Source organism: Lethenteron reissneri, chromosome 17, assembly GCF_015708825.2.
Source record: "Lethenteron reissneri isolate LAM-NWPU_2019-01 chromosome 17, ASM1570882v1, whole genome shotgun sequence".
NCBI lineage: Eukaryota > Metazoa > Chordata > Hyperoartia > Petromyzontiformes > Petromyzontidae > Lethenteron > Lethenteron reissneri.
The window spans coordinates 9,056,675-9,081,420 of record NC_083795.1 but is presented as its reverse complement, the minus strand read 5'-3'; the positions used below and the strand labels follow the sequence as shown (position 1 = coordinate 9,081,420).

At 42.9% G+C, this 24,746-nt stretch overlaps 2 protein-coding genes across 2 annotated transcripts; both read right to left on the bottom strand.

Annotated features, from left to right (window-relative positions):
• Positions 1-1,011: 1,011 nt before the first annotated feature.
• On the bottom strand, positions 1,012-3,522 carry LOC133343213 (D(1) dopamine receptor-like). Its single transcript, XM_061552650.1, has one exon. It carries the CDS (start codon positions 3,309-3,311, stop codon positions 1,851-1,853), a length of 1,461 nt encoding a protein of 486 aa, XP_061408634.1. The 5' UTR covers positions 3,312-3,522; the 3' UTR covers positions 1,012-1,850.
• Positions 3,523-7,375: 3,853 nt separating this feature from the next.
• LOC133343448 (proton channel OTOP2-like) lies at positions 7,376-23,261 on the bottom strand. The gene is made up of 7 exons (XM_061553073.1): positions 23,075-23,261; positions 18,373-18,818; positions 17,755-17,891; positions 16,764-16,822; positions 16,390-16,508; positions 10,299-11,428; positions 7,376-9,485 (listed from the first exon to the last, which is right to left on the bottom strand). The coding sequence occupies exons 2-7, from the start codon at positions 18,779-18,781 to the stop codon at positions 9,315-9,317; spliced, it is 2,025 nt and encodes a 674-aa protein (XP_061409057.1). The 5' UTR covers positions 18,782-18,818; positions 23,075-23,261; the 3' UTR covers positions 7,376-9,314.
• Between the last annotated feature and the right edge of the window lie 1,485 nt (positions 23,262-24,746).

Sequence of the window (24,746 nt, the reverse complement as noted above, 5' to 3'; positions counted from 1 at the left end):
TACTGTGGCTGACTTTACTGCAGAGGTTGGTTTTATAATAATTTTGTTTTGCTCAAATAACTTAGCTCTGTGGTTTTCTTTTCGTACGTAATTCGGATGCTAATGTGGCCCCGCCCATCTCATCAAGGGACAAGGGCATATCCATTAGCAGGCACCTCCATGCCATTATTAAATATATAAATGTTAATAATAAAAGTGACTATCTTTAGCTGACTAAATGAGGACCCCCTACTTCTCCATGGAATTAATTCAACCGTATTAAACAGCGGATACGTTTTTTTTTATTACGTAAAATTCAAGTCCTAAAGTGTGTCAATGGCGCTAATGAGAAATTGTTCTCAATGTTGCGCAAACATTGCACTTCGTGCCCATGAATTTGCATCGGGTGCTAATTGTCATTATGAGTTACATTTTTGCGAAATGATTGACTTTTTATATTTGGTGCAGAAATTGTACAATAAATGACACATATTGTGTCACCTAATTTAGGAATGTATTATAAAAAAAATATTTTTATTCATGACATATACAATATGCAATGTTTGATACATTAAACTCCATTGCATGTGCTTGGCTGGATAATACATTCAGGAAGAAATAAAACACATTTTGTGGAGAATAATTACATTGGAAAGACTGCTTTCACAAAAACAATGTTGAGTTAACTATTGGAACAAACCCTAAGGAAAATAAGAACAATATCCCAACAGATGTACAAACATTATTCTTATACGGAATGCTATTATGCTCGTGGATTTGCTTATCCTATGAATCTATTACAAACAAGAAATACGCTTTACTTACAGAACATATTTTTACTCCTCATGGTTTATATTACTTTTATGGTCACATTAAACTAAAGATGTGGATCAATGGTAAAGGAAGATATATTCTTATTTAGTATCAAATTTGACACCACACTACAGATAATGCAAGTTAAGTAAGTCTATATTGATTTGTTGATTATGGAAAAGTATATTTTACTATTAAAGTTTTTTTTAGTGTTATGTGTTTTCAGGATGGTTCAATACATTTCCGAGAATATGAGCCAGGTTAAAGAAGAGAGAAAAAGAGAATAAACACAGGGCAAGAGGTTATTCCAAAATAAATTAAAATTTATTGCCAATTCTAAAATTACAATGGTTGACAGCAATATTTCACAGCAAATGGTTTCTGCTGTTGGGTTAATAAAGTGAACCACTGCACTTGTAGCATGATCAGGCACATAAATTAAATGCTACTCAACGGGGTGAAACACTCAAATGGAGCTGTCCAGGGTACTGAAACAGGGCATCATGAAAGTGCATTACTGTATTTATTTATTTCTAGTTTGACTAAAGACATTCTAAATATCCAACCACTGTCCTAATATGTTCATGAATACAGCTATATTCTTTTAGCGTGGCAGTGCTAAACTTCTTTTGTTACCTTAAGCAAAACAACAAAAGTTAATGTCTGTTTCAAAAAAGTTTGTTTTTAACGTCTCATAACGCGTTAATACTTTCATAATGACGTTATGAATCAATACTGTTCACAATATCTGAATAAAAGTCGTCTTTCAAAGCAGCAGTTCTGGAATATCGGTGAATGAACCAATACTGTTTAAATATAAGTTCTGGCTACAGTGGTCCCACTTAACTGGCTCTTGTTAAAGACATATTACTAGTACAGCAGCATATCACCCCCACTGAACGTTTGAGCTCCTCAACACAACAATCTTAAAAGCAGAACGTAATGATTCTGAAGGGACTCTTTGTTCAGTCAAGCGATCCTAAGGCAGTCTTATCCTTCGTGTGAAATGTTCCACGGGAGTTCTTGTTTTGTTCACTCTGCTCAAGCTTGCGTCCGAGCTACGTTTCGTGCACCCCGTTGGGAGTGAAGGGTGTGATGGTCTCGAGACTCACGTCTTCATCGCAGTCCAGCCGGTGGTCGATGCCGGACCTGTCCTCCCGCATGCTCCGCGACTCCTCGGGAACTTTGTCGAAGTCGCCGTCGCTATCGTCGTTGACGATGACCACGTGCGGGATGAACTGCACGTAGTTGGCGCCGCCGTCCTTGTGGTTGCTCGTCACGTCGTGGGGGTAGGAGGCGACCTCGTTGCTCAGGTTCACCGTCTCGACCGGCGTGCTGGCGCACAGCGTGTTGCACCCAAGCAGGGTAGAGAAGGCTTTGCGAAAGTCGGCGTTGAAGGCGTATATGATGGGGTTCAGAGACGAGTTGGCCCAGCCGAACCATACGAAGATACTGAACGTGGTCTCGCTCACGCACAGCGGGTGCTGCTGCTGCTGCTGTTGCTCGTCATCCCCCTCGACTCCTGCGCTGTCGCAGAAGGGCACCACGCAGTTCAGGATGAAAAACGGGAGCCAGCAGAACACAAACACTCCCATGATGACCGAGAGCGTCTTCAGCACCTTGGTCTCCTTCTTGAAGGACGTCTTGAACGACATCTCGTTGGGGCAGTCGTTCGGATTGAGTTGGCAATTGTGAGCGTGCTCGGCGGCCCTCTCCAGTGAGGCAATGCGGCGGATTTGCCTCTGCGCGATGCGGTATATCTTGGTGTAGGTGACGATCATGATTGCCACTGGGATGTAAAAGCTGATGAGGGACGACGAGATGGCGTAGGTGCGGTTGAGGCTCGAGTCGCAGTTCTCGGGCACGTTCGCGTCCACGTCGCCACCGTCACTGGCGTTGTGGAACTCCCACGTCTGCTGCACGTGCTGAGCTTTGTGCCAGTTAAGCTGCACCGGGATGAAGGAGATGAGCACGGACAGTGTCCACGCCACGCTGATCATCACGAAGGCCACCCGCTGGGTCATCTTGCGCTCGTAGCGGAACGGGCTGGAGATCGCCCAGTAGCGGTCCACGCTGATCACGCACAGGTTGAGGATGGAGGCAGTGGAGCACATGATGTCGAATGCCACCCACACATTGCAGAAGGCTCCGAAGGGCCAGAATCCCGCCACCTCGGTGATCGCCTTCCACGGCATCACCAGCAGGGCCACGAAGAGGTCCGAGACTGCCAGAGAGATCACAAAGTAGTTGGTGACTTTGGAGCGCAGGTGCCGGAATTTGATGACGGCGGCACACACGAGCGTGTTCCCGAAGAGCGTGGAGAGGATGAGGAGGGAAAGCAGGCACCCGGCTAGGATTCTAAAACTTAAGCCTTTCCCGGGTTCGCATCCTACGACTTCATCCGCCGTGAGGTTCAGCATAGCCCTCCGAGTGTCATTTTCATCCTCGTTACCTGCCGCGCACGCCGGCTCTGCCTTGAAACCCTTCTCCTCCATCATCGCCACCACCACCATCAACATCAGCAGCACCACCCCCACGAGCGGCGATCGAGGCGCCCCAGTGTCACGGCGCCCAGCGGGGTGGGCTCACTCATGGTCCCAGGGGGCGCGTCGGTGCCGTCCTTGCGCCCCTCTCCGTGTGCCTGCGAGCGAGGGTGCCCCACATCCCCGACACGGCGCGGGGGGGGGGGGGCTCGGGTCGGTGGCCGCGGTCCCGGAGCGAACCGCGCTCTCACGGCTCGGCAGAGCGCAGAGTGCGCGGGTTCGCGCGCGTCACGTACATCACCACGGTGGCCTGCCGAGAGAGGGGGGTGCTGGAGGAGGTGTCGGGGGAGACGCGGGGTTGGGAGCGAAACAATGCACCCCGTACCCCCCTCCCCATCCCCAAAACACCACTACCCTCTCCCAGACATGAAACGAATTAAACACACACACACTCCCGTCTTTGTTGGCACAGCTTGCACGCTGCACATTCCCGATGGCGCTTGTCTCTCTGTTGTATTAGACAGTTAAGACGACTGCAACTTGTATCATTGTTGCTTTTCCTCAACTGATTTTATAACCGGATTCAATCGATTAATCCGGATAAACTCTCCCCTTTAGAGGGGTTAATATTATTGTTATTACGGTGAACACTTGAATTGCTGACTTAGTGTTTTTTGTAATGCGCCAAGAGACCGAGCATTGTTAAAGCCGCAATTTTAATAGAACAAGAACGCTAATAGCATTGAGACGATTGTCTGACGTGTCGTCGTCCCCCCCCCCCCCCCCGAGATAACGCTCACATTTAATTAATGAGAATATATATCACAACTAACATTGAACCTCGAGATGTTGTAAATACAGACCGCTTTACATACATATGTAAAATGTTGTACATATTTAAGACGAGCTGCGTATAAATACACGCGTATATTTTACAATTAACGTGGGGAAAAAAACAATTAGGTCCTATAGAGTAGCATACATTTCGGTCCACAATAGCCGTATAACTCTATCACTGGTGCGTGCGTGCGTGTGTGCTATTTTCATTCTCCTGGCATTAAGGTACGCTAGCTTTCCTCTACATTTTAATGGCTTTGTAGAGTTTTTTGCACTGTGGTCTCTGTAAAATGCACCCGCGGGCTATCGAGAGGCGCCCCGTTGCAGCTCGATTCACAACCCTCTCAGCTGGCGCCCTCTTTTGACTCAAATAAAAAAAAACACACTCGTGCCATAATTAATGCTTTGTTTTGGGTTATATCGCGTAAATATACATGTTTCGTTAAACCTGCCACCAACCCGATACAGCCCAATTCTTAAAGTTTGTCACGTGAACAAAACATGCCAATTCGTTACAAATTCAGCACACCGGTTGTGCGTTGGAGAGTAAACCCACAACATGTACAATTCGAGCACTATGAAGTTTCGCCGGTAATTACAACCAGCATCATCAGGCGACAGCCAGCGTTGTGGCAGCAGGTTTAACAACACATTTATATTTACGTTATCTAACCCCAAAAACCTCGATTATGGATAATATTGGTCGCGAAAGCCTGCCACGTGTTAAACACGCTCGTGCCCAGCAACATATTTAGGTAATTTCATGAAAACATTTGGATACAGCAGAAGAAGTTCGTTGTGCCATCTCCACATCAATATAAAATATGGATTTAGTCCATCAGACTTTGCAGACCAACGTTCCATATTATTGTTAAGCAAGCCAGCAGCATTTTTTTTACAAGTGTGACTTACGGTTTGCTTAATTAAACAAATGCAGCTGCATATTTGTCTGGAAATCCAAGAAGCAGATGAACTGAACATTTTTGTACTTGACGTGGAGACACACTACGAATTTCTGTGTGAACAATAAAACTTGTCGAAGTTTCAAAAGGAACTTGCATTATCGGAATAGCGTGATGTTAACATATACGTTTCTCGGAGATGTGTGAAAGACGTTTCTTACATTTGTTGTTGGAAATGACGCGAAGAAGAAAAAAAATAATCATGAATACGCAAGGTTTCGATAACACTTTCCAACACGCGTTTGTACACAGAGAGTATCGTATAGTTCTTATGGACGCATATTATCTGCTTTGACATATGAATAAGAAATATGGACACAAATGAAGTGGCAAGTGTGGATACAATATACATTTTACAAGGATCATGGAGAAGTGTACGCTTAGTATTATATTTAGAAATAGAACGATAAACACACGTATGAGAGAACATATTCAAGTTACAGACAGCATCTTGATATTCATGCAGCAGTGGATAGAGCATGATGAAGATGATGCGCGCTTGGAATGATGACTAATGAGAATCGGTTCGAGATAATATACCTGCTCTATGTGTTTGTGTTGTGTGCTACTGCACACATCAAAGACAGAGAGACCGACTGTTTTTGTTCGTGTTAAGCAGGCGAGTGTTCATTGACTGGAGAGTAGTGGAGGAAGATGAGACATGTGAGAATAAAGAACACATAGACGCTTTGTACGCCGACCGACCCGGTAATACACTTGCACAGAGGAAGTACGACAGTGAATGTCACGAGTGCCCACTGAGATTACACGTCTCTTGTTGAAAGTGGAGGTGACATGACATAATATAATGTAAAAGCAGGTACGGTAGATGAATGGGTGTAGTGGTGGTAAAATGGTTTGCACATTGTGTTCTGAACCCAGGTAATGTGAGATTGATTCTCAGCCGTGGCTGCCATCAGTAGCGAGTGATATCTAAATCAGTCCTAGCTACCCCCCTTAAACCCACCCACACTGACCAACGTGGTGATGAAAGGCATTGGAAGGCCTTCATCCAGCAGTGGAATTTTGAATGTCTGCGCACTATGACAATTAGAGGGTACGCCTGTAATCCAGCACTTTGGGGGGTTGGTAGATCGGACAAATGACAAAATGCCACGAAACTCCGTTTCCGTGGGCACCAATGCGCCATACCCTCGCTTGCTAGTGGCATTCAGTACAACAAAATGTTGACTGATGTCATCTGTCTCTTCTATATGGGATAGAGTGTTGCCCCCTCACGTGCGTGGGTTTTCTCTGGATTTTTCAGGTGTCCCCCCAACATGTATAAACATTCACCAATGGCTGAAAATATTGATATATAGAGAACTGCGGAGAAATTGCTGATTCCCGGCTCACCGCCTGCCGCCCTTCCAGCTTTGTCTGTGGTTCATCAGAAATTGTGAGATGCAATTTTCATGAACGCTATATAAAACTATTCATGGAATTTTGGGGATTTTTTTTTTAAGACTGGAGGTTGTGATGTCAGCAAAAATCATTATTCGCCAAAATTTTTGACGATACAGAAAATGGGGGACAGGATTCCAAAAACGTTGCTCATTACGATTTGCAGTAACATTTACTGCATTTGAATATGGCTTCATTATCTTGCACAGGACAGAAAGATGAACTATATAACTTGACAAGCTCTTGCACGGGTTTAATCCGAAGAGAGCCAGGGATGTTGACATCTTCCTGGGACTATTCTTAGCTTGAGCATTACCATTTGATACAATAGTCCCTGCCATGCCCAACACACTTAGTGCTGTAATTTCATGCCCTTTGTTGTATAGTGATGCAAGCATGCAAGAGCAAAGGGCCATATTGCTGGATTAAAAGCAACATAAGTATTTGCATGGGAAAGGGATGCAGAATGAGGGAGCTTCTAAATTTAGTGCAGTTTCTCTAAATATAACCTGAACTGCAAAGGGAAAAAATTTACTTCCTGAAAGCCTGACATGTAATCTTTCTCGCCTATATAATTATCTTCATGTCACCCTTCACACATCAGCCATGAGTCCATCAGCATTCACTGCTCAGATATTCAGTCAGCATGTATTATCCAAGCAACTGTAATTTAACATTTCTAAATTAGAATGAAGTATACATTTCGTTGTCTATGGCCTGACATAACCTTGGCTTCAGTTGATGATATCTTTGAGCTCACTGTTTTGCACGTCATAAGTTGTATCGATACATTTGAATGAATATCTAGTTAATTTCAGACTGTTGCGTGCCCATTTAGACAATGTTTAATATACATCATTAATTGGAACAAGAGACATGATTTTAAAGCACATTTTATTGGCATTTAAATGCACGTCTATTACTCAAAATTCAACCAAAGTAAATACACGAAACATCCAGAGTGTAAATACACCCAGCGTTGTCAAATGAACCAGCATAATTTTCTTCATTTGATAAGGAACATGGTGTTCACTTCTAAATTGTGTAAATCTGTCATCAGTGAACCATTAGTCCATTACCATGACGACTATAATTCAATTACAGTATAAGTGTCCTTCGAAGATGTCACTTATTCAATTCATTTAATTAAAAAAAAATTCACATTCTGAATGTAAATATAGTAAACAATATATTTTAAATATGAGGATATGCAATTGTTAGTAGCCCTTTGGTATATTTTGCTTTTAGAGAAGCCAGTATAGAAATGTACAATATTTAATATTTACAATTATTTTATGATAACATTTACCACCTTACAATCCCCATAACTACCACCGTTTTAAATGCAAAAATTACCCCACACACACTTACAAAATTCTAACATTTAAAATGTTTGGTCAATAATTTGACTATAATAAAAACATTTTTTATTTATTTGAGTGTATTCATGACGTATATACAGTATTTATTTTCAAAACATATTTCTATGCAAGAGAAGGGTTTAGCATGTTGTATATGCCAATGACATGACATTAATAGCTGGACATAAACACACTGTATATAAGCACAGTTCTATTATAAGCAACACATGCTTATAATACACTCATGGTGGGTGGGGAGGAGAGGCAAACCGGCCAGGTAACTCAGGTGGTAAAGTGAGCAGATCACAATCGGAAGTTGGCGCATTTCATATCCTGACTGAGGAGTTGACTCAACCCATCATCCCTCTGTGGCCAATACAATAACTATCACTTTTTGGGAAAGTTAACAGTGTTGGTCCCTCCCCCCCCCCCCCCCCACCAAAGGAATGTGGAATTTGCACCACTAGCTCAAGGCTGCAAACAGGAGACGAGCACCACCACATTGTTGAGCTGGAAATCACTTTCATTAAATCCTTTATATTAAGTTCGCTTGCTTGCTTGCGTGCTTGCTTGCTTACGACCGTGCAAATCTTTCGGTCGTTTTTTAACCCACTTCCCGTGATCCAATCGAGCTGACATTTTGCACACAGACTCGTTGTGCGTGACAATTAATTTTCGTAAAAAAAAATGTGCAAAATTTTATACTTTTTATGATTTTTTTTATTTTTAATTACCAATTGCTTAATGGTGGCAGGCAATCATCTGACTCATAAGTGGCAGCCATCTCAAGCCAGAGGACGAGAGGACTCTAGCCGCCACGCATATAAAGGATTTATAGTGAAAAACTTTGTTTTTACGGGTTAATTTTTTTTAACTTCTGTTAAATCACACTCGGGATATAAGCACACCTGGCCGTGGTGCCAAGATGTTATCTCCGTCGCCTGGTATGCAGGAGGTCGTAGGTTCGATCCCGACCCCGAGGCCTGTATATTTGCATGTTCTCCCCATGGTCGCGTGGATGTTTCTCCGGGTCCTCCGTTTTTTTTCTCCACATTTAGAAACACGCATTTAGAGTATTTGGCTGCTATACATTTCCACAAGATAAGCTACTTAGGTGAGTTATTATTTGTGGCTAGGTCGCTTCTGAAAAAGAGCTCATAGCTCAGTGGGCTTTACCTGGTAAATAAAATAGTTTAGTTTTAGGGTGTGTGCGTATTCATATTCTACTGTATTACAATATCACAGAATATGCACCAAAATGTTATAAACCCATGACACATGCTTGGCAGGGCCCCACATTCTGCTTTAAATGCCCATACGCATCACCCTGCGAGGGTATAATACTCTCATATACACAAAATATATAAGCTCCTAAAATCCTGCGTGTGCAAAATCTCTGGAGATGTTTGCATAATCACGTGTGGCGTACTGGGGAGCACGGCTTGCAGCTGTGCTTCGAGGCACCTGGGGCCCTCTTAAGTGGTGCAGAACACCTCAAAGAGGCTGGCCACTGAATGCATGCGATAGAAGACTCCAAGCGGGATGGAAAAATTAATGGCGACTACCCACGCTGAGAATCCATAAAACTGGTCCCCTATATTATTAATGAGGTGCAGCCGTTCACCGAAGGCTGTTATGATCCACAGCTGGAGGGGAAAGGGAGGGGGGTAGATAACGACAAGGGGTTGAAGTAGGGAAAGAAAAAATGACAACATTAGTCACATCATAATCGTTCATAATTCATCTCTTTCCTGCACGTAAGCTAATTTCATCACGACATCTCTGTGGTGGTCATGCATTCAAGCGTGTTCCCTTTTGGCTACCATTCCATCCCCAGCCATGTATCCTGCCCAAGCCAGTCTGCGATCGTTGCTATCTATAATTCCAACTACTTGTGTGAATGACATCAGGGATCTCTAGTGTTCACTTTGAAGCAAACGGCATGTATCTTTATGGTTATTACACCCGCAGTAATAACTAGGACGGCAGCTGGATTTGAACCGTGAAGCTCTACATCAAAGGGCAAACGTGCTACCACTAGGTAAGCCACTAGGTAGCACGGCTAGGCCGTGTCACCGCCCATGCATCTATCCATTCTTTTTTTGAAAACTCTTCAGGTCTTGTCCCATATTCTTTGTAAGTATCCATGTTTCTGTTCCAAACGTTATCGCAGGCAATATGTACACATGGAGAAAAATCCTTTCTGGGCACATCGATGTGTTGATTTCATTATCAATACATCAGTATTATTAGTAACACGGTTGGTCAACTTTCAACACAACAAAGTCAACAATGGCATTACTTGTTAACATGGATCCATTAAAATAAGTGGTTTTAATTAAATAAATCTATTTTGCAGAAATGCTATGAATCATCAAGTACATAATTGAATGAAATTACATCCTAAAAACATGGATTCAAAGCGAAAGTCGCGTAATTATCCACATCATATGACTTACCGACATGTTGCATAGCAACAAATAGATGGTGAAGTTTTTAATTATGTATGTTTTGGCATCCAACGGTGGCCTTGCAGTTCTTGAAGACCTGTTGGAGCTGTCTGTTGTCAAGCTGCCAATGCTCTCTGCTTGGGTAACACATTCACTCCTTTCTTTTAAAGAGTTGCTCACGACGTCATTTAAATCTTCGCTCATTTGAAACTGCAGTCTGTGCTGTGACATGGGGGAAATTGCTATCTCTGTTGCTTCCCGAGAAGAGTTTCCCACCTCAAATGCATCGCCGATGCCATCAAAATTGTTCAAACATTTTGGTGTGGATGGCAGTGTATTGCTGAATATCTCTGCGTCTTGCGCTGCTCTGAAATTGGGTGCATTCAGATGGAGCTTGCGCTGAGAAACTGGCGTGAACACTGACGGACTGTCACTTTCAAATGCCCCGTTGTCAGCCTCTATAGATATGCGCTGAGTGGGGCTGCTTCTCTGGTCGTGCACCAACACGGTCCTCGGAATACGGTGAAGCCCTTCGATTATAAAGAGATTCTGAGAAATGAGTTCAACGATTTTGCACAATGCAGCTGCCATTACCAATGCAGGGAAATTCGTTTCAGGATTCAAGCTAAACCCTGCGGCAATGACGGAGAAGTAGGCAGAAGTAAAAAGTCCAATTGATGAGCCAATGAGCAGGAGGACATCGAGGTTTCTCACTACATTTTTATCATTCCTCAAACCACTGTTTCCTAACTTGTATATTACTAATCCTGCAACAGCACAGATTGCCATAGATGAGTAAATTACTACGCCATATAGGTAATACATTGAGAGTGCCTGTCCTTTAGTTGCAGGAGTCCTGACTTGCACTTCAACTGTGACCAGAACAACAAGCGTTGATGCCAAAACAACTATTCCAAAGATGGGTCCCAACAGCACATTGTCCATTCGCATCTTGGGCTTTACGTGTGGTTCACACACACTGTGAGCGTCTGTCCGACCCACGTTCTTCCACATCACGTACAGCATGGCAGAGGAAAAGAGGCTGAATTCAATGTTGAAAGGATCCAGAAATAGCACGCTGTCATAGAACATCTGGCAGAAGTTCATCTCACATGTGCATCCCGTTTCGTTGTATGTTACTGTAAATACAAAAACAATGTTTTAGAACACATTTTAGATCTGTGAAAATAAATATGTACCATGACGATATTTGAGTATAATAATAGTAATAATAATACAAATGATTTACAGCCCTTCGTCAATTCACTACTGATAGAGGCCTCCCCCACACTGTCGGGCATGCAGGTTGTTTGACCATACTTCACTCTGCTGGCCAGTGTGGCTTAGTGAAGGAAAAGCTCAGGACTGGTTCAGATGTCCCTCGTCACTGACGGTCGAAAATCTAATTGGAGTTGAGGGTAATGGATTTAGAGCGCAGTGCGGTAACCACTTCACCACCACTTCACATCCATAGACCAATTTTACGAATATTATTATATTTTCACAGAAATGTACGAGCAACTTTCATGCCTTCCATTACCCATGGGATGGCAGCTGTTAGACCATACTTCACCATGTCTGGTCTGCAGGTTTGTGAAGGAGGAGTGCCACACACAGGTTTAGATATTCCTCACCACTTAAGTTGTGGTCAGGAATAAATTCAGGTTGCCAGGTTCATAATACAGCATGCAAAAACCACTCCACAACCACCCCAGGCCATATTATATGTGTTATTTTCATTGTGTTTTTTAATAACCAACGATATACTATTAAATTGTTTATCCTTTCATGCTGGTAAAAATAACAATAATTCAAATTTATATTGTGCATTCTGTCCAAGGATCCCAATACGCAATGCATAAACAGCAGGACACAAAAACAGAACCAGGGCAACCGACCAAACTAAAGATGGAAGGCCAGTTTAAAGAGATGGGTTTTCCAAGCAGACTTAAATATGTCGACCGACTCTGCCTGATTTCAAGTGGCAAGGCATTCCATAGTTTGAGTGCCATGCTAACAAAATCCCGATGACCAAAACAGCGCAACCAAGACCTGGGAGTGCTGAGCAGTTGGAGATCAAAATATCTTAAAGATAATGATGGAATATATAAATGGATTAGTTCCTAAAATAATATAGGGTGAGCCCTCTTAAAGCCTTAAAGGTGAATAGCATTATCTTAAAATCCACTCGGAATTTGACTGGTAGCCAACGAAGAGATAAGAGGACTGGTGTAATGTGCTCACGTAGTGGTGTACCTGTAAGCACTCTAGCAGTTGCATTCTGAACAAGCTGGGGTCTGCCCAGTACTTTACTCGGAATCCCAGCCAGTAAGGCGTTGCAGTAATCAGTCAGGATAAGGGAAAAGCATGGATCAGCCTCTCTAGGTTAGCAGGTGACAGGACGCGATGCATTCTGGTATTATATATTAGATGGAAAAGTAAATTTTAACCACCTTATTTATATTTGCCTCAAAGGTTAATTACTGGTCAAACTGAACACCAAGGTGTCTGACCTCCCGTGTGGGGCAGACATCGTAACCATGAATCAACAAACAAGGTGAACCAATTTTAGAAAGATGCAGAGGGGAGCCAATTAATATGGCTTCGGTCTTGTCGGCATTGGGTAGCAAAACTTTTGGTGCAACCATAAATTCACTACTGTTAGTGATGCAGCTAGCGCAGAAAAAAGATGTTGCATAGTCTGGGCCTAACTGGATATAAATTTGAGTGTCATCTGCATAGCAATGCTTGGATAAGCCAAGACGTCAGAGCAGAATACCGAGTGGTGCCATGAAGATGCTAAAAAGTGATGGGCCAAGCACAGATCCCTGCGGAACATCGCAGAGAACCGGTGTAATTGGTGACTTGAAGCCACCCTTTGTGATGAAGTACCTATGTTTATTTTAGTGAGCGTGGAACCACAACAAAACTATGCCAGAGATCCCCATTGAAACTTACAGTCGCTAAAGGAGAACCCCGTGATCAATGAAGTCAAATGTCGGGCTTAGATCTAGCAGAATGAGGAGGTTGACAAACCCTTCATCTACTGACAAACTTAAATAATGATTGACCACCCTTACCAGAGCAGTTTTGGTGCTATGTGCAGGTCCAAACCCTGAATGAAAGTGGCCAAATAGATCGTTTGAGGCCGGGTGCTGATGTAAACGAGTGACCACAAATCGTTCCAGAAGTGTAGACAAATACGGAAGGTTAGATATTAGGCAAACATTTTCCGGAAGCTTGGGATCAAGATCTGAATTTGTGTTAAAGTGGGGTGACCGCAGCCATCTTTAAAATGTCAGGAACTGTGCTGGTATTGAGAGACCTGTTGAGAAGACTGAGGATAAACGGCCTCAATATCACGGAATTGTTCTTTAATACCCTTGAAGGGAAGGGATCCAGTAGACAGCTGGTAGGTCGAGAGACAGCAAATAAAGAAATGAGTTGTGTAGTTGAAATTGCAGAAAACTCGGTCAACAATATGTCCTCAAACTGAGCCGGAGGCAAGTAGGAAAGAGAGGGAACAGAGGGAATAGGCAGTAATTTGGACCGGATAATGGAAACTTTATCGTGAAAAAACTCTTGAATTTTAGTACAGAAATCAGCACAGGAGTGGAGATTGCCTTTAGATCCTTTTTCAATAGTTAACTGATATAGGAAGAGAAGGTCCGAGGATTGTTATCACTATTTGCAATGCGACCAGCAATGTAGGAGAATTTTGCCAAGGTAATATTGTTATGCTAAGTAAAAAGCTATTCTTTAAATATTTTATGATGAATGGTAAGGTCGGACTTTCTCCAAGCACGTTCTGCTTTACAGACATATTTTTCCACCCTCAATTCTGCAGTGTACCATGGCAAAGGGTGATGGGAAGATATCCAACAGGTTCGGAGGGTAGCCAAATAATCCAGGATCTCTGATAGAACACAGTTATATAATTGTAAATCTGTGAGAGAGGCAGGGTGATAGATGTAATTTTGATAAATGAAATGTGCTATTTAATAGAAGGACCGGGAGGGGCAGGGATATATCAAAGAAGACCAAAGAGTGGTCTGAGATTCCTGGATCACAGTCAGTTCAGATAGTGAAAGCCCAAGAGAAAAAAACTAATTTAAAGTATGTTCACCTGACTGTGTTGACTGTTTGACATGCTGGGTGAAACCAAGAGTCAAGGATGGCCAAAAAGTACCTGACATGAGGTTTGGATGGTGTATGAACATGAACATTAAAGTCACCAATTATGAGAATCCGTTGAGAACGAGCACACACCGACGACAGATAATCCGAAAACTCTGAAAGGAATTTTCAAAATTAACTTTGAAGGGTGATAGAGCAATATTAACAATGCCGGCTGGGTACAAATTGGCCTCGAATCTAATGCCAGGTGCTCAAATGACTGGAACGTTGGCAATGGGCCAGGTTTTACAATTGCAAAATTTGCATTAAATAAAGCCAGCCCCCCCCCCCCTACCTAATGACCGTGGTTTCTCGCAAAAAGAGAAACCAGATGGAGTCACCTCGTTCAGTTAAAAATAGTAAAGAGGCCTATGCCAGGCCTCAGTCAGACAGAGGAAGTCAAGACAGTGGTCTGTGATAAGTTAATTCACTGCAAACACCTTTGTTGAGATAGAATTTACATAGAGTAATGCTAAAGTATTACAAACAGTTATGGGGCCCTTTAACGGTAATTGTTGAGCAGTCACAAAAGCTCCAAATTCAAGATTGGTCAATGAATGGTAGAGGTAACAATGGAGATGGTAGGGTTATAACTAAACAGATCCGATGTTATGACTTGATTGGTACGCGAACTGATGATTTTGCTACGACCAACCCCATGATGAACATAGGGCGATTGCCTGAGAATACCCAAGGAATTACTTTACATCATGAGATCAAAAAACAGCGCAAACTCAATAATACATATCTAGGGTACACAGCCATTGTATTGTCAGACTGCTGTCATCATATACATCAATCTACCAAGAGATACTTGTGCACAGGAAACTATTTGGGACACTGCTGAGATGATGCGTGTACACATGGGCAGTGCAACCATTTGTCAAGTAGCTGGGACTAAATGATGTCGCAACGGGGGGAGGGCGGAGAAGTAGGGGAGCTTAAGGGGTATGTGAGTGGGGCTAGAACAATGAAGCAGATGTGCGGTAGAGAAAAAAAACCAACGGTCTCTTGTGTGTGGGGGCGCTGTGGTCATGGAATAGTACACGAGGTAGCTTCTTCACTGGGCGGTGACAAGGCCTCACGCAGTGTTCTTCATTGCAAGGCCCATGGACCACTGGTGGCCTTTGGTGGCCTTTAGTGCGATCCCTAATGTGCGGCTCCTGACAATACACAAATGTGAAAACACCTCGATCGTGCTGTCAAACCCCAATGGTTTCAAATGCGTGACGGCCCTCACACTGATGGCGAAAGTGGCCCTCTTCTAAAAATTAGTGAAGAACACTGGCCTAGTGGTGGCGTTTTCCAGTTCTGGCAAAAGTTTTACGGTTCAAATCCAGCAGCTGCCCTGGTTATTACTGCGGGTGTATTAACCATATGATCACTCTGAGCTGTCTGCTTCACATTGGACGTTAAATATTCCATTACACTATGCCATCGTGTGCCAGGGTCAGGGTCCAAATTGAAAAAAAATTACCCGCAACTAGAGATAGCAACCATCGCCCCCTACTGCGAAACGTGGGCAGACCCCCTTATAAAAAGGAAAAATCATGAGACTCAGTGAGGTTTTCCTGGGTAAACAAACATAATAAAAATAAAATAATGTGCAAAGTGCACTGGTTGAAATCGTGAGATGCTGTTTGTCATGTTCATCATCATTAATCCTTCATCTGTAGTCTGCTAAGTCTGAGGGTGATATGCCCCCTGCCCCTAATTTGGTGCCATATTTACTTGTACATACGGAAAACAAAGAAGATTTTTTTTAAAAATTGCACGTGAGATTGTCTGATGTTATATTACGATATGTCTGTGTGGGTGTGTTTTAAATGCAGAACTGCATTAAATCAATTGATTTTATCTGAGCATGAAGTATAAAAAACATTTTTGTGATTTCATATTAAATGTGAGCAATATAATTACGTACCATTTGAAGGTAGCACTTCAGTTGCATGATCTATCTCCTTGATAACTTTTATAGATTCTTCAATAACGGTGTTAAACCATATTAAAATACTCGTTGCTAAAGTGTGCATCATGCCAAGTCTACAAAACAGAAGAAAGAAATGTGAAAAACATCACAACCAGAGCCAGGTAACAATCATTTGACCATCCATTTCATGTGTCCTCTTATGTTTGTTATTCCGAAATGCGTTCCATTGTGCAACTTTAAACATTGATGCAATAATTACAGACAAATATTCTTATACACGTGAAAAATGCTTAATTGCTAATTGACATAAATTTTGCATTGATTGCTTATTCATCATGTTGTGTTATTAGAACCGCTGAGTAAATTACCTTTCCAGAGTCTGCCATTCTCGGACACAGTATTTTCCATAAACCCAAAGTAGTAACACCTAGCATTGAGAAAAGGAGAAAAACAACTAATTAAAATGTACTTTTTGTAACAAAAATATTTACATCTAAATTCATGTAAAAAATAATGTCATGCTAATCTGGACCACATACACGACCACACATACAGCGAATGCTAACCTTACAGCAGTCAAAAATAAAAACCAGAAATCTTATTCCAAATTTCTACTGGAAGTCCGATCACCTGTCCATGCTTTACCATCAGCAACACCTGGAAAAAATTGCATTAAAGACCAGGATTGCATTCTTTATTATGGAGTGCGTTAATTTCTATCACAAAGTGAAAGTGCACACGGCGCCTGATTTGTTTCGGGCCTACTCCACCAGGGCTGTGGCCACATCATGAGTGATGTTCGTCCACGTTTCCCTGCAGTAGATTTGTATGATAGCTACCTGGTTATCCTCGCATCCCTTTATCAAGCCTGACAGGCTGGGCAAAGCTGTATCAGCTGTACTTAGGGTCGTGTCATCAGCAGATCCACAAGTTTAGTGCTTGTGTATTATATGTAGGGATAATGCTTCTGTGCAGGTTTACACGGTTGTGCTGATTCACTCTCCAAAGTGTTTTTGGGTTGTACCGTGTGTTGTTTGGCATGATGTCCAAAGTTTTGCTCCGTGTGCTGGGAATTTCTTCAGGAGCTGGGTGTTTAAACGCTTAAGTGTCTCAAAGTGCTTTAAATCACATCTAAACTCAACCATTGTATCGCCATATGGCAGTCGACCCTAGGGAACTCCAGTGATGATTGTTCTTACACAGCACAAGGTGTACATATCACCAGCCTGTAAATGGGCATGAGATGCACATACAGTACTTCACTATCGTTTCAGATTTTGAATGATAGATTTTGAGTCCGTGTTTCCTAATCTGTATGAAATGTTGACACTTGTGATGACGGGAAGATTGTATTCTCACCAAAATGATGCTGAATATGGCTTGTAGGACGGGGAATATGGCCAAGGCCACAGACTCGCAGTGTGTCATGCCAGTGTAGTACCCAATGCGGAACGCATCCAGAATGACCGTTGCCAGCGCAAATAAGGCCAGGCCACCTGTTGGGACACAGGCACGGTAGTCATCTCATGCTGCTCTATTTAAAGTAATTATGGTTAAAAAAAGGCCACACGTTTGCCAACGATCTATGGAAAATGCATTTTAGGAGTAAGTCGTATATATAGGTTAAGAAATAAGGACAATTACAGGGGTCACCATTGCTAAAGTAAAATTAATTCAGTGGAAATTGGCAGGACACGGGATGAACACATCTGATGAGGGATGAACAAAATTAACTACTGATTGGAGACCCAGAGAAGGCCAAAGAAGCCAAAGGAAGGTATCATAATAAATGACAACGAGGTTAAATCACAAAGTTATGAATTCCTTACTGGACAAAAACAACTAAGGAAAGGAAGGAATGGAATAAAGTGGGGGAGACCTTTGTCCATCAGTTGGAAGTTACAGGCTGACAACAGCAATGAAAACATGCATCCAAATATACATCATGATTTATGACGCAAGTGCGGAGTTGGTTACCTTTTAACCACTTGGCTCCAGCGTGGTGGTCCATCGGAATGCTGCTTGTGTCAACACGGCGCATGTGGAGCACAAAGCCAACCATGTACAGGATGGAAATGGTCACGATGATGCTCAGAAAGATGTACATTTCGGCATGGGTCACGGAATGGTTGGGATTCAGGATCTCGGCAAACTTAAAGGTGGCGCCGAACATGATCAAGTTGATGGCATAGAGGGACGAGAAGACCACGCCGGCCTTCGACTGCACGAGGGGCTGCACGATGGAGCTTGAGGTGCCTGAGCTGCCCAGGCTGCTTGGAGCGGCTGGTGGAGAAGGGACGCGGCCTTCCTCCGCGGCGCCCACGTGCACGCCTACATCGTCATCTTGGGACTCCGTGTCAGCGCTGGACCTGCTTGGCTCAGTCATCCTTCTGCACTGCGTCCCCCTTTCTCTTGACGCGGATCTTAACGACACATCAACACGGCCATTTTTGAGAATTGTGTGCAATTGGTATGGAAATATTTGATTGGACTACAAGGCACTAGAGATGTGTGTGCATAATAACACGTGCTTACAAGTGCGTGGGTATATCCTGCTAAACCTTCATGTATATTGTCGTCTTACACCTAAATACATAGGTTGTACCACTTTATCGCTTTATTTTTTTAAACAGTCCTGAGTCCATATATGCTGGACATGTCGTTTTAATCGACTCTACATCGGTATGACACGTGCTTCAGTATGCTTACACTTTCATTATGATCAGTAAAATTAGTGTTGATTGTAGGAGAGGCCGAGGGTGTGGGTAAAGGGACTGATGTACGGGTTTCACTAACATTAGTGATTATTGCATTTTCACGTAAATAAAATAATATTATCAACAATATGTTGAGTTTATAGCTACCATCGTACAATAAAACCAACATTTTATCAACATTGTGGAAACTCTCTATATGTAAATAAGCCTCCAAAGTCCACGAGGGCAATGCCATGTCACAGGGTTGTATTTTTTGTTTAGAGAATGATGGTGAGTAAGTAACAACATTATGAAACATAACTTTTACGAGATTTTTCCGAACTGTAAATTGAATGTTTTTTTTATTCGTAGCGAACAGGCATCAATTAAAACCCACACAACAACTCCAAAGAACAAATGGATACTATTAGAACACAATGTACGAACGATAATTGTAGCTGCTGGTCTGCATGGCTCCACACTCTGGATCGGGTGAAATGTGTTGTGGTGCGTTTGTCCCTTCTTTCGCTCGCGCCGCTGTTGCTCTGCTAGACAATTAATTGCGAGGCCACTTTCACCGAGACATGACTTGTGTGGTCGGGTTACCGCCACCAGCAGCGCTAATTAAATCAAGTATCTTGGCATTCAGCTGGAAGTCGGCTTTAACTCATTATCCTTTTACATGTCTCAACTTGCATTTGCTGCATTGGCCAGGCGCTTTGCTGGCGCCCATGTACCCGATGGCTCGTGCCAATGCCCCTTATATGTATGTTGTTTTCATATTCACACTATGGGAGCTGTAATCGTTTACCAACGAATGTTGTATTTTTTTAAATGAAAAATAATCATTAGTAATACAGTAGAATACGAAGCAGGCGTTCCGGTATCATAACTAGGCACATTGTAAAGCATTAATTACATCAGTACCCATGAGCTGCCCACAGAACATATAGCATACCACTAATCTAAACGACAATAATTCACATGTAATTTACACTTTATGCAAATTTGTATGCATCTATACACAAAGGGTTCTAAATGGGCTCCGATTAAAATGGTCGCATTGTCCAAAATTCGATCACGGAAACTTCTGGAATAATTTGCATATTAATAAAATAACATGCAAATAAGGATATTATGGACAAGCATAACTTGGAAGTTTGCTTTCGGTACGAACAATGCGAGCGGAAATCGCTTACTCAATCGGCCTGCGTCCCATTACCGCAGTGTGGTTTCCAAATAAACATTGCTCAATAAGGCGCCAAACACTAATGGAATAAATTGCTTTATATTTATTAATGTAAACCGATTCTTGTCTGTTTATTCTCTATACATTGTTTTTATCCACGAAGATAGGCATAACACGTGTTATACAATAGAGCGGTAAGCCATGATCAGCTGACCAACAAACTCACACGAAGCACAACTTAGCAGTCGGCTAGGCGGCTTTCGCGTATTTTTCACATTTTTGTCTTTGATTTGAGTTCCAACTTTTTCTACCCCAGAAGTTGCGAAATAATTCCGCGATTACATCATGATTCTATAGCCTGTAACGAACGGCTCTGGAATATAAAGTTAGCGTAAGTTGTCAAGGACCCTGGTACTTAGAATTTAAATCGGGAGAGGGCTGTTCAATTCCCACCCCTCATTGTTGGTCGTACGGCGATTGGGGCCCCATGGTCGCGTGGACGGACCCCAGCGCAATTTTCACATCCTTCACACGTGAGATGGATATCAATGCCACGGCTCAGACATATGTTTAGCCAAAACTATATTTTGGTGAAAAGTCAGAAGACCAATTAAAAACTTCACTTCTGGATAATATTGGTCGTCAATGCCTACGTGTTAAACTGGCCAATTAGAAAATTGAGCTGCGTACAAGACTCATTTGCCCACCGCGTCCCCCCTCTCCCACTCCACTCGATATGGACTGTCCCCACAAAAGCTCATCTCGGACGGAGGGTACTTTTTCATACTGATGAACATCAGGAACTCATTGCTGGAGTTAAAACATATAACTTGTAAATTTAAAAAGAAGGTTGACGAACCCCTAAATTGGTTATTATTAATTTGTACAGACATCTGATCAGATGCTTGATTGTTCTTCTTCTAAGTTATTCGTTCAATTGGTTGCACCTCTCTGGGGGACAGACAGATGGGTGAGAAGGCTATCAACGCTGGCCTCGTGGTTCGCCAAGAGCTGGGCGCAAAGTGAAGTGCATTCCACCGTGGCCTTTGTTGTGTGGTAGAAAGCCACCGCTACAACAGCCTCGCCGGCTATTTTTAAACGGCTGAGTGTTACCATTAACACAGAGAATGCGCCTCCTGAGCCCGCTTCTAAAACAATGCCTTAATTGTATTTCTGCACTAGCACCGTGCACGTACGAACCACTGGGTCACAAATATCAACAAACTCAACACGATCGTCAATAACGCTGCATTAAAAGGAAAAGCATAACAGGTGACGTTTCAAGCAATGGCCCTTCTTCATAGCACATAAACACTGTACAACTATGGGATGGAATGATGGCGCAGTGGTTTGCACCCTGCGTTATGAACGCCGCTACCTGAGTTTGATCACCGCCCTCTGCTAACATTAGTGTCACCAACCCGTACTGAAGTATGGTGAAATCCCATACTACTGAAGTATGGTGAAATCCCCCCCCCCCCAGCAGTGGATGTACAGCTGAGCCAATTGAGAGTTCAAAACTCGGCTCTGACCCCAATCAATTCTCCATCCTGTTGGAGACCGATACTATAAGAAGGCATTCCACTTTGTAGAATGTCAACAGTGGTCATACGATGAATGGACTCGACACTGCCATGAACATGAGGAATTACCACCACTGGCTCAGTGCTGCAAACGATAGAGAGACGCCACGCGACGTTCGTTTGGGCAGTGAAACGCAATGTCTTAAAACATTATGTAATACAATTATTGTCCCCTCGTATAGTTGAACATATCTTCGATTTACATTGCAAAAAAATCTCACCTCAAACTGTTTAATAATATAAAAAGCGACAACGTTATAACACGCATTGTTTATCGCAATTAAACCCACGGCAGACCTAACAGAAGGCTGTTATTTTTCAAGGCTATCAATTATTGTCCTCATCATCATCATCAGCAGCAGCCATGCTCAATCCAATGTTGGACGAAGACCTGGCGAAACCACCACCATCTCTAACGATCCAGCGATATAAACAGTGCCGATGCATTGACAAAGGTTGCAACACAATCAATATAAAACTCAATCACCCATCATCACCTATTCACGTTATGATGCGACCTCAAGAACGTGTGAGCGAGTACTCTGACAATAAAAACTTTGTGATACGTGCAGAATCCAACTGCGTCGGATCTATTGCCAAGGTCCCGAGACACATAAAGCGGTCTTGGACGCGCTTCAACATGATTTCCTTCATAGCCAAACTGAAGGAGGAAAGAAGGGGCTTTGCACAAACCCCGTTGGAGCTCTGGAAATGGGGCTGTGTTACCCCCGGCTGTTTAGTCTCTCAATGTAATGGCACTTTTCGATACGCACGCTATAACTCAACGCACGATACACACTGTCAATGTCAACTTGAAATGTTTGCTATACTTTATGTAAAGCCACTGCTGGATGAAGCACTCTTCCATGTCATGTCAGTAAGTTTTTTTCGTTTAACCATACTTCACCACGCTGGTCAGTGTGAGTTGGTGAAGTGGCACGTGGAAGTTGTGTAGACCCGAACATCAGTTCAGATATAACCCGCCACTCGTGTCGTTAAACCATGGCTGGGAATTGAATTCCGTTCTCTGGGTTCATAGCACAGCGCACGCCAACCAATACAGCACGATTTCATTCACAAGCAATATCAGCATTGAAGATCTCATCTTTAAACTTCCCCTCCCTCGCATTATATTTTTCAGAGCGTCTCCAAGAACTTCACGGCGCGTACTAAAATAACGATATTACCTGCAATCGCCAGCAAGCACGTACCTCTCTCTCTCTCTGAGTTTATCACGGGCGCTGTTGTTCCCGTGCGGTGGGAGATGGTTGGTGATGCGATCCGGTTGTGCGCAGGTCAGCCAGCCAGCCAGCCCACCTGCTGGACAAAACACTTGACCAGGCAAGCCTCTCAAGAAGGTGCGTTTTATAGCGAACACAAACCACGGCGGCAGTGAGCCCCTCCAACAATCTCGATCCATCCACCTCAGGTGAAACGTGACACATGCCCGCCCCACTCCCGCTGCCACCCCCACTCTGAACGTCTCTGATCCAAGCCAAATACCTCGAATTACTTTATAGGAGCTCACGACCCAGTGGCACATTGTAAACGAACTGTACCGCTTATCTTCCTGACATTTGATGTATACGGTGAAAGTGTGTACGTGCACAGATCTGGTACTGTAATCATGTACAGCGCATTGATGTTTACTATTCATTTATTATTGAGATGTTATGTATATTCTAAACAAGTGAGATACGACAGGCTGACAGGTCAGAATCAGGACCGCATGGCTACTCTCATTCGTGACCGTACTAAATCTATACATACACATGTGCAGCAATTTATGTTAATCCCCTGTTGGATGAGAGGGCCTTTCCACGCCGTGCGAGTCGTCAAGGTTGCTTGGCCATACATCTCGCCATGCGAGTCAGTGCGGTTTTGGTGAAGTCGGGGATCATAGGCGGGTGATCGTAGAAGTACAGTACAATAGAGCGCCCTTATCGTATATAGATACAGCACATGCAGCATAATGGTCCAGTTTAACACGTGCAGCGTGAAAAAATATATCTATATGAACTAAACTCGAGCATGTGATCAAGATCAGTGATAGAGTAATTGTTGCGGCCAATGTTGTCTGGCTAAGGTAAATAATTCAGGACTTCAAACGCACGCGTCACGCATTATCATCATATGCAATAATGTTCATGTATGGTCTTCAGCCCTGATAAATCAACTACGGGTTTGAAGGCCTCTCCAACCCATAGCCATCTCTCACGATCTTGCCGTGTAACAATCCATCTTGGACCTGCACACACACACACAAGTTGATTTTATCGCTCCATCTACGTGGTGGAATTCCGCTCGGGTGTGTGTCGCGTTATTTGGTTGCCATTCCGGCGTTCGTGACCATCGTCAGCATTAACTCACAAAACGTAATTGCCCCTGTACTGTGTCTCATCAGATGCTCAATCAAGTTTATTGCAATTGTGTTGTATCGCTCTCAAATTCACTGCGGTTCAAACGGGCATTCATAAGCAGTTACATGCATGGAAAATATTGTTGACGTGTTACAAAGATGCTGTGGAGTGCTTATTGAACGATATCTGTAATTTAAAAAAAAAACTAGGTGCGCATGCTAAATCGACTCTTGCAACCTTGAAATCATGAACCACGTTATTGATTCCGCAAAACATAATTGTAATGCAGTAGCTGCCATAAGCGAGCGGGGCTTTTTAGGCCAGGGGTCCTCAAACTTTTTAAACAGGGGGCCAGTTCACTGTCCCTCAGACCGTTGGAGGGCCGGACTATAGTTAAAAAAAAAACTATGAACAAATTCCTATGCACACTGCATATATCTTATTTTGAAGTGAAGAAACAAAACGAGAACAAATACAATATTTAAAATGAAAAACAAGTAAAGTTAAATCAACAAACTTTCCA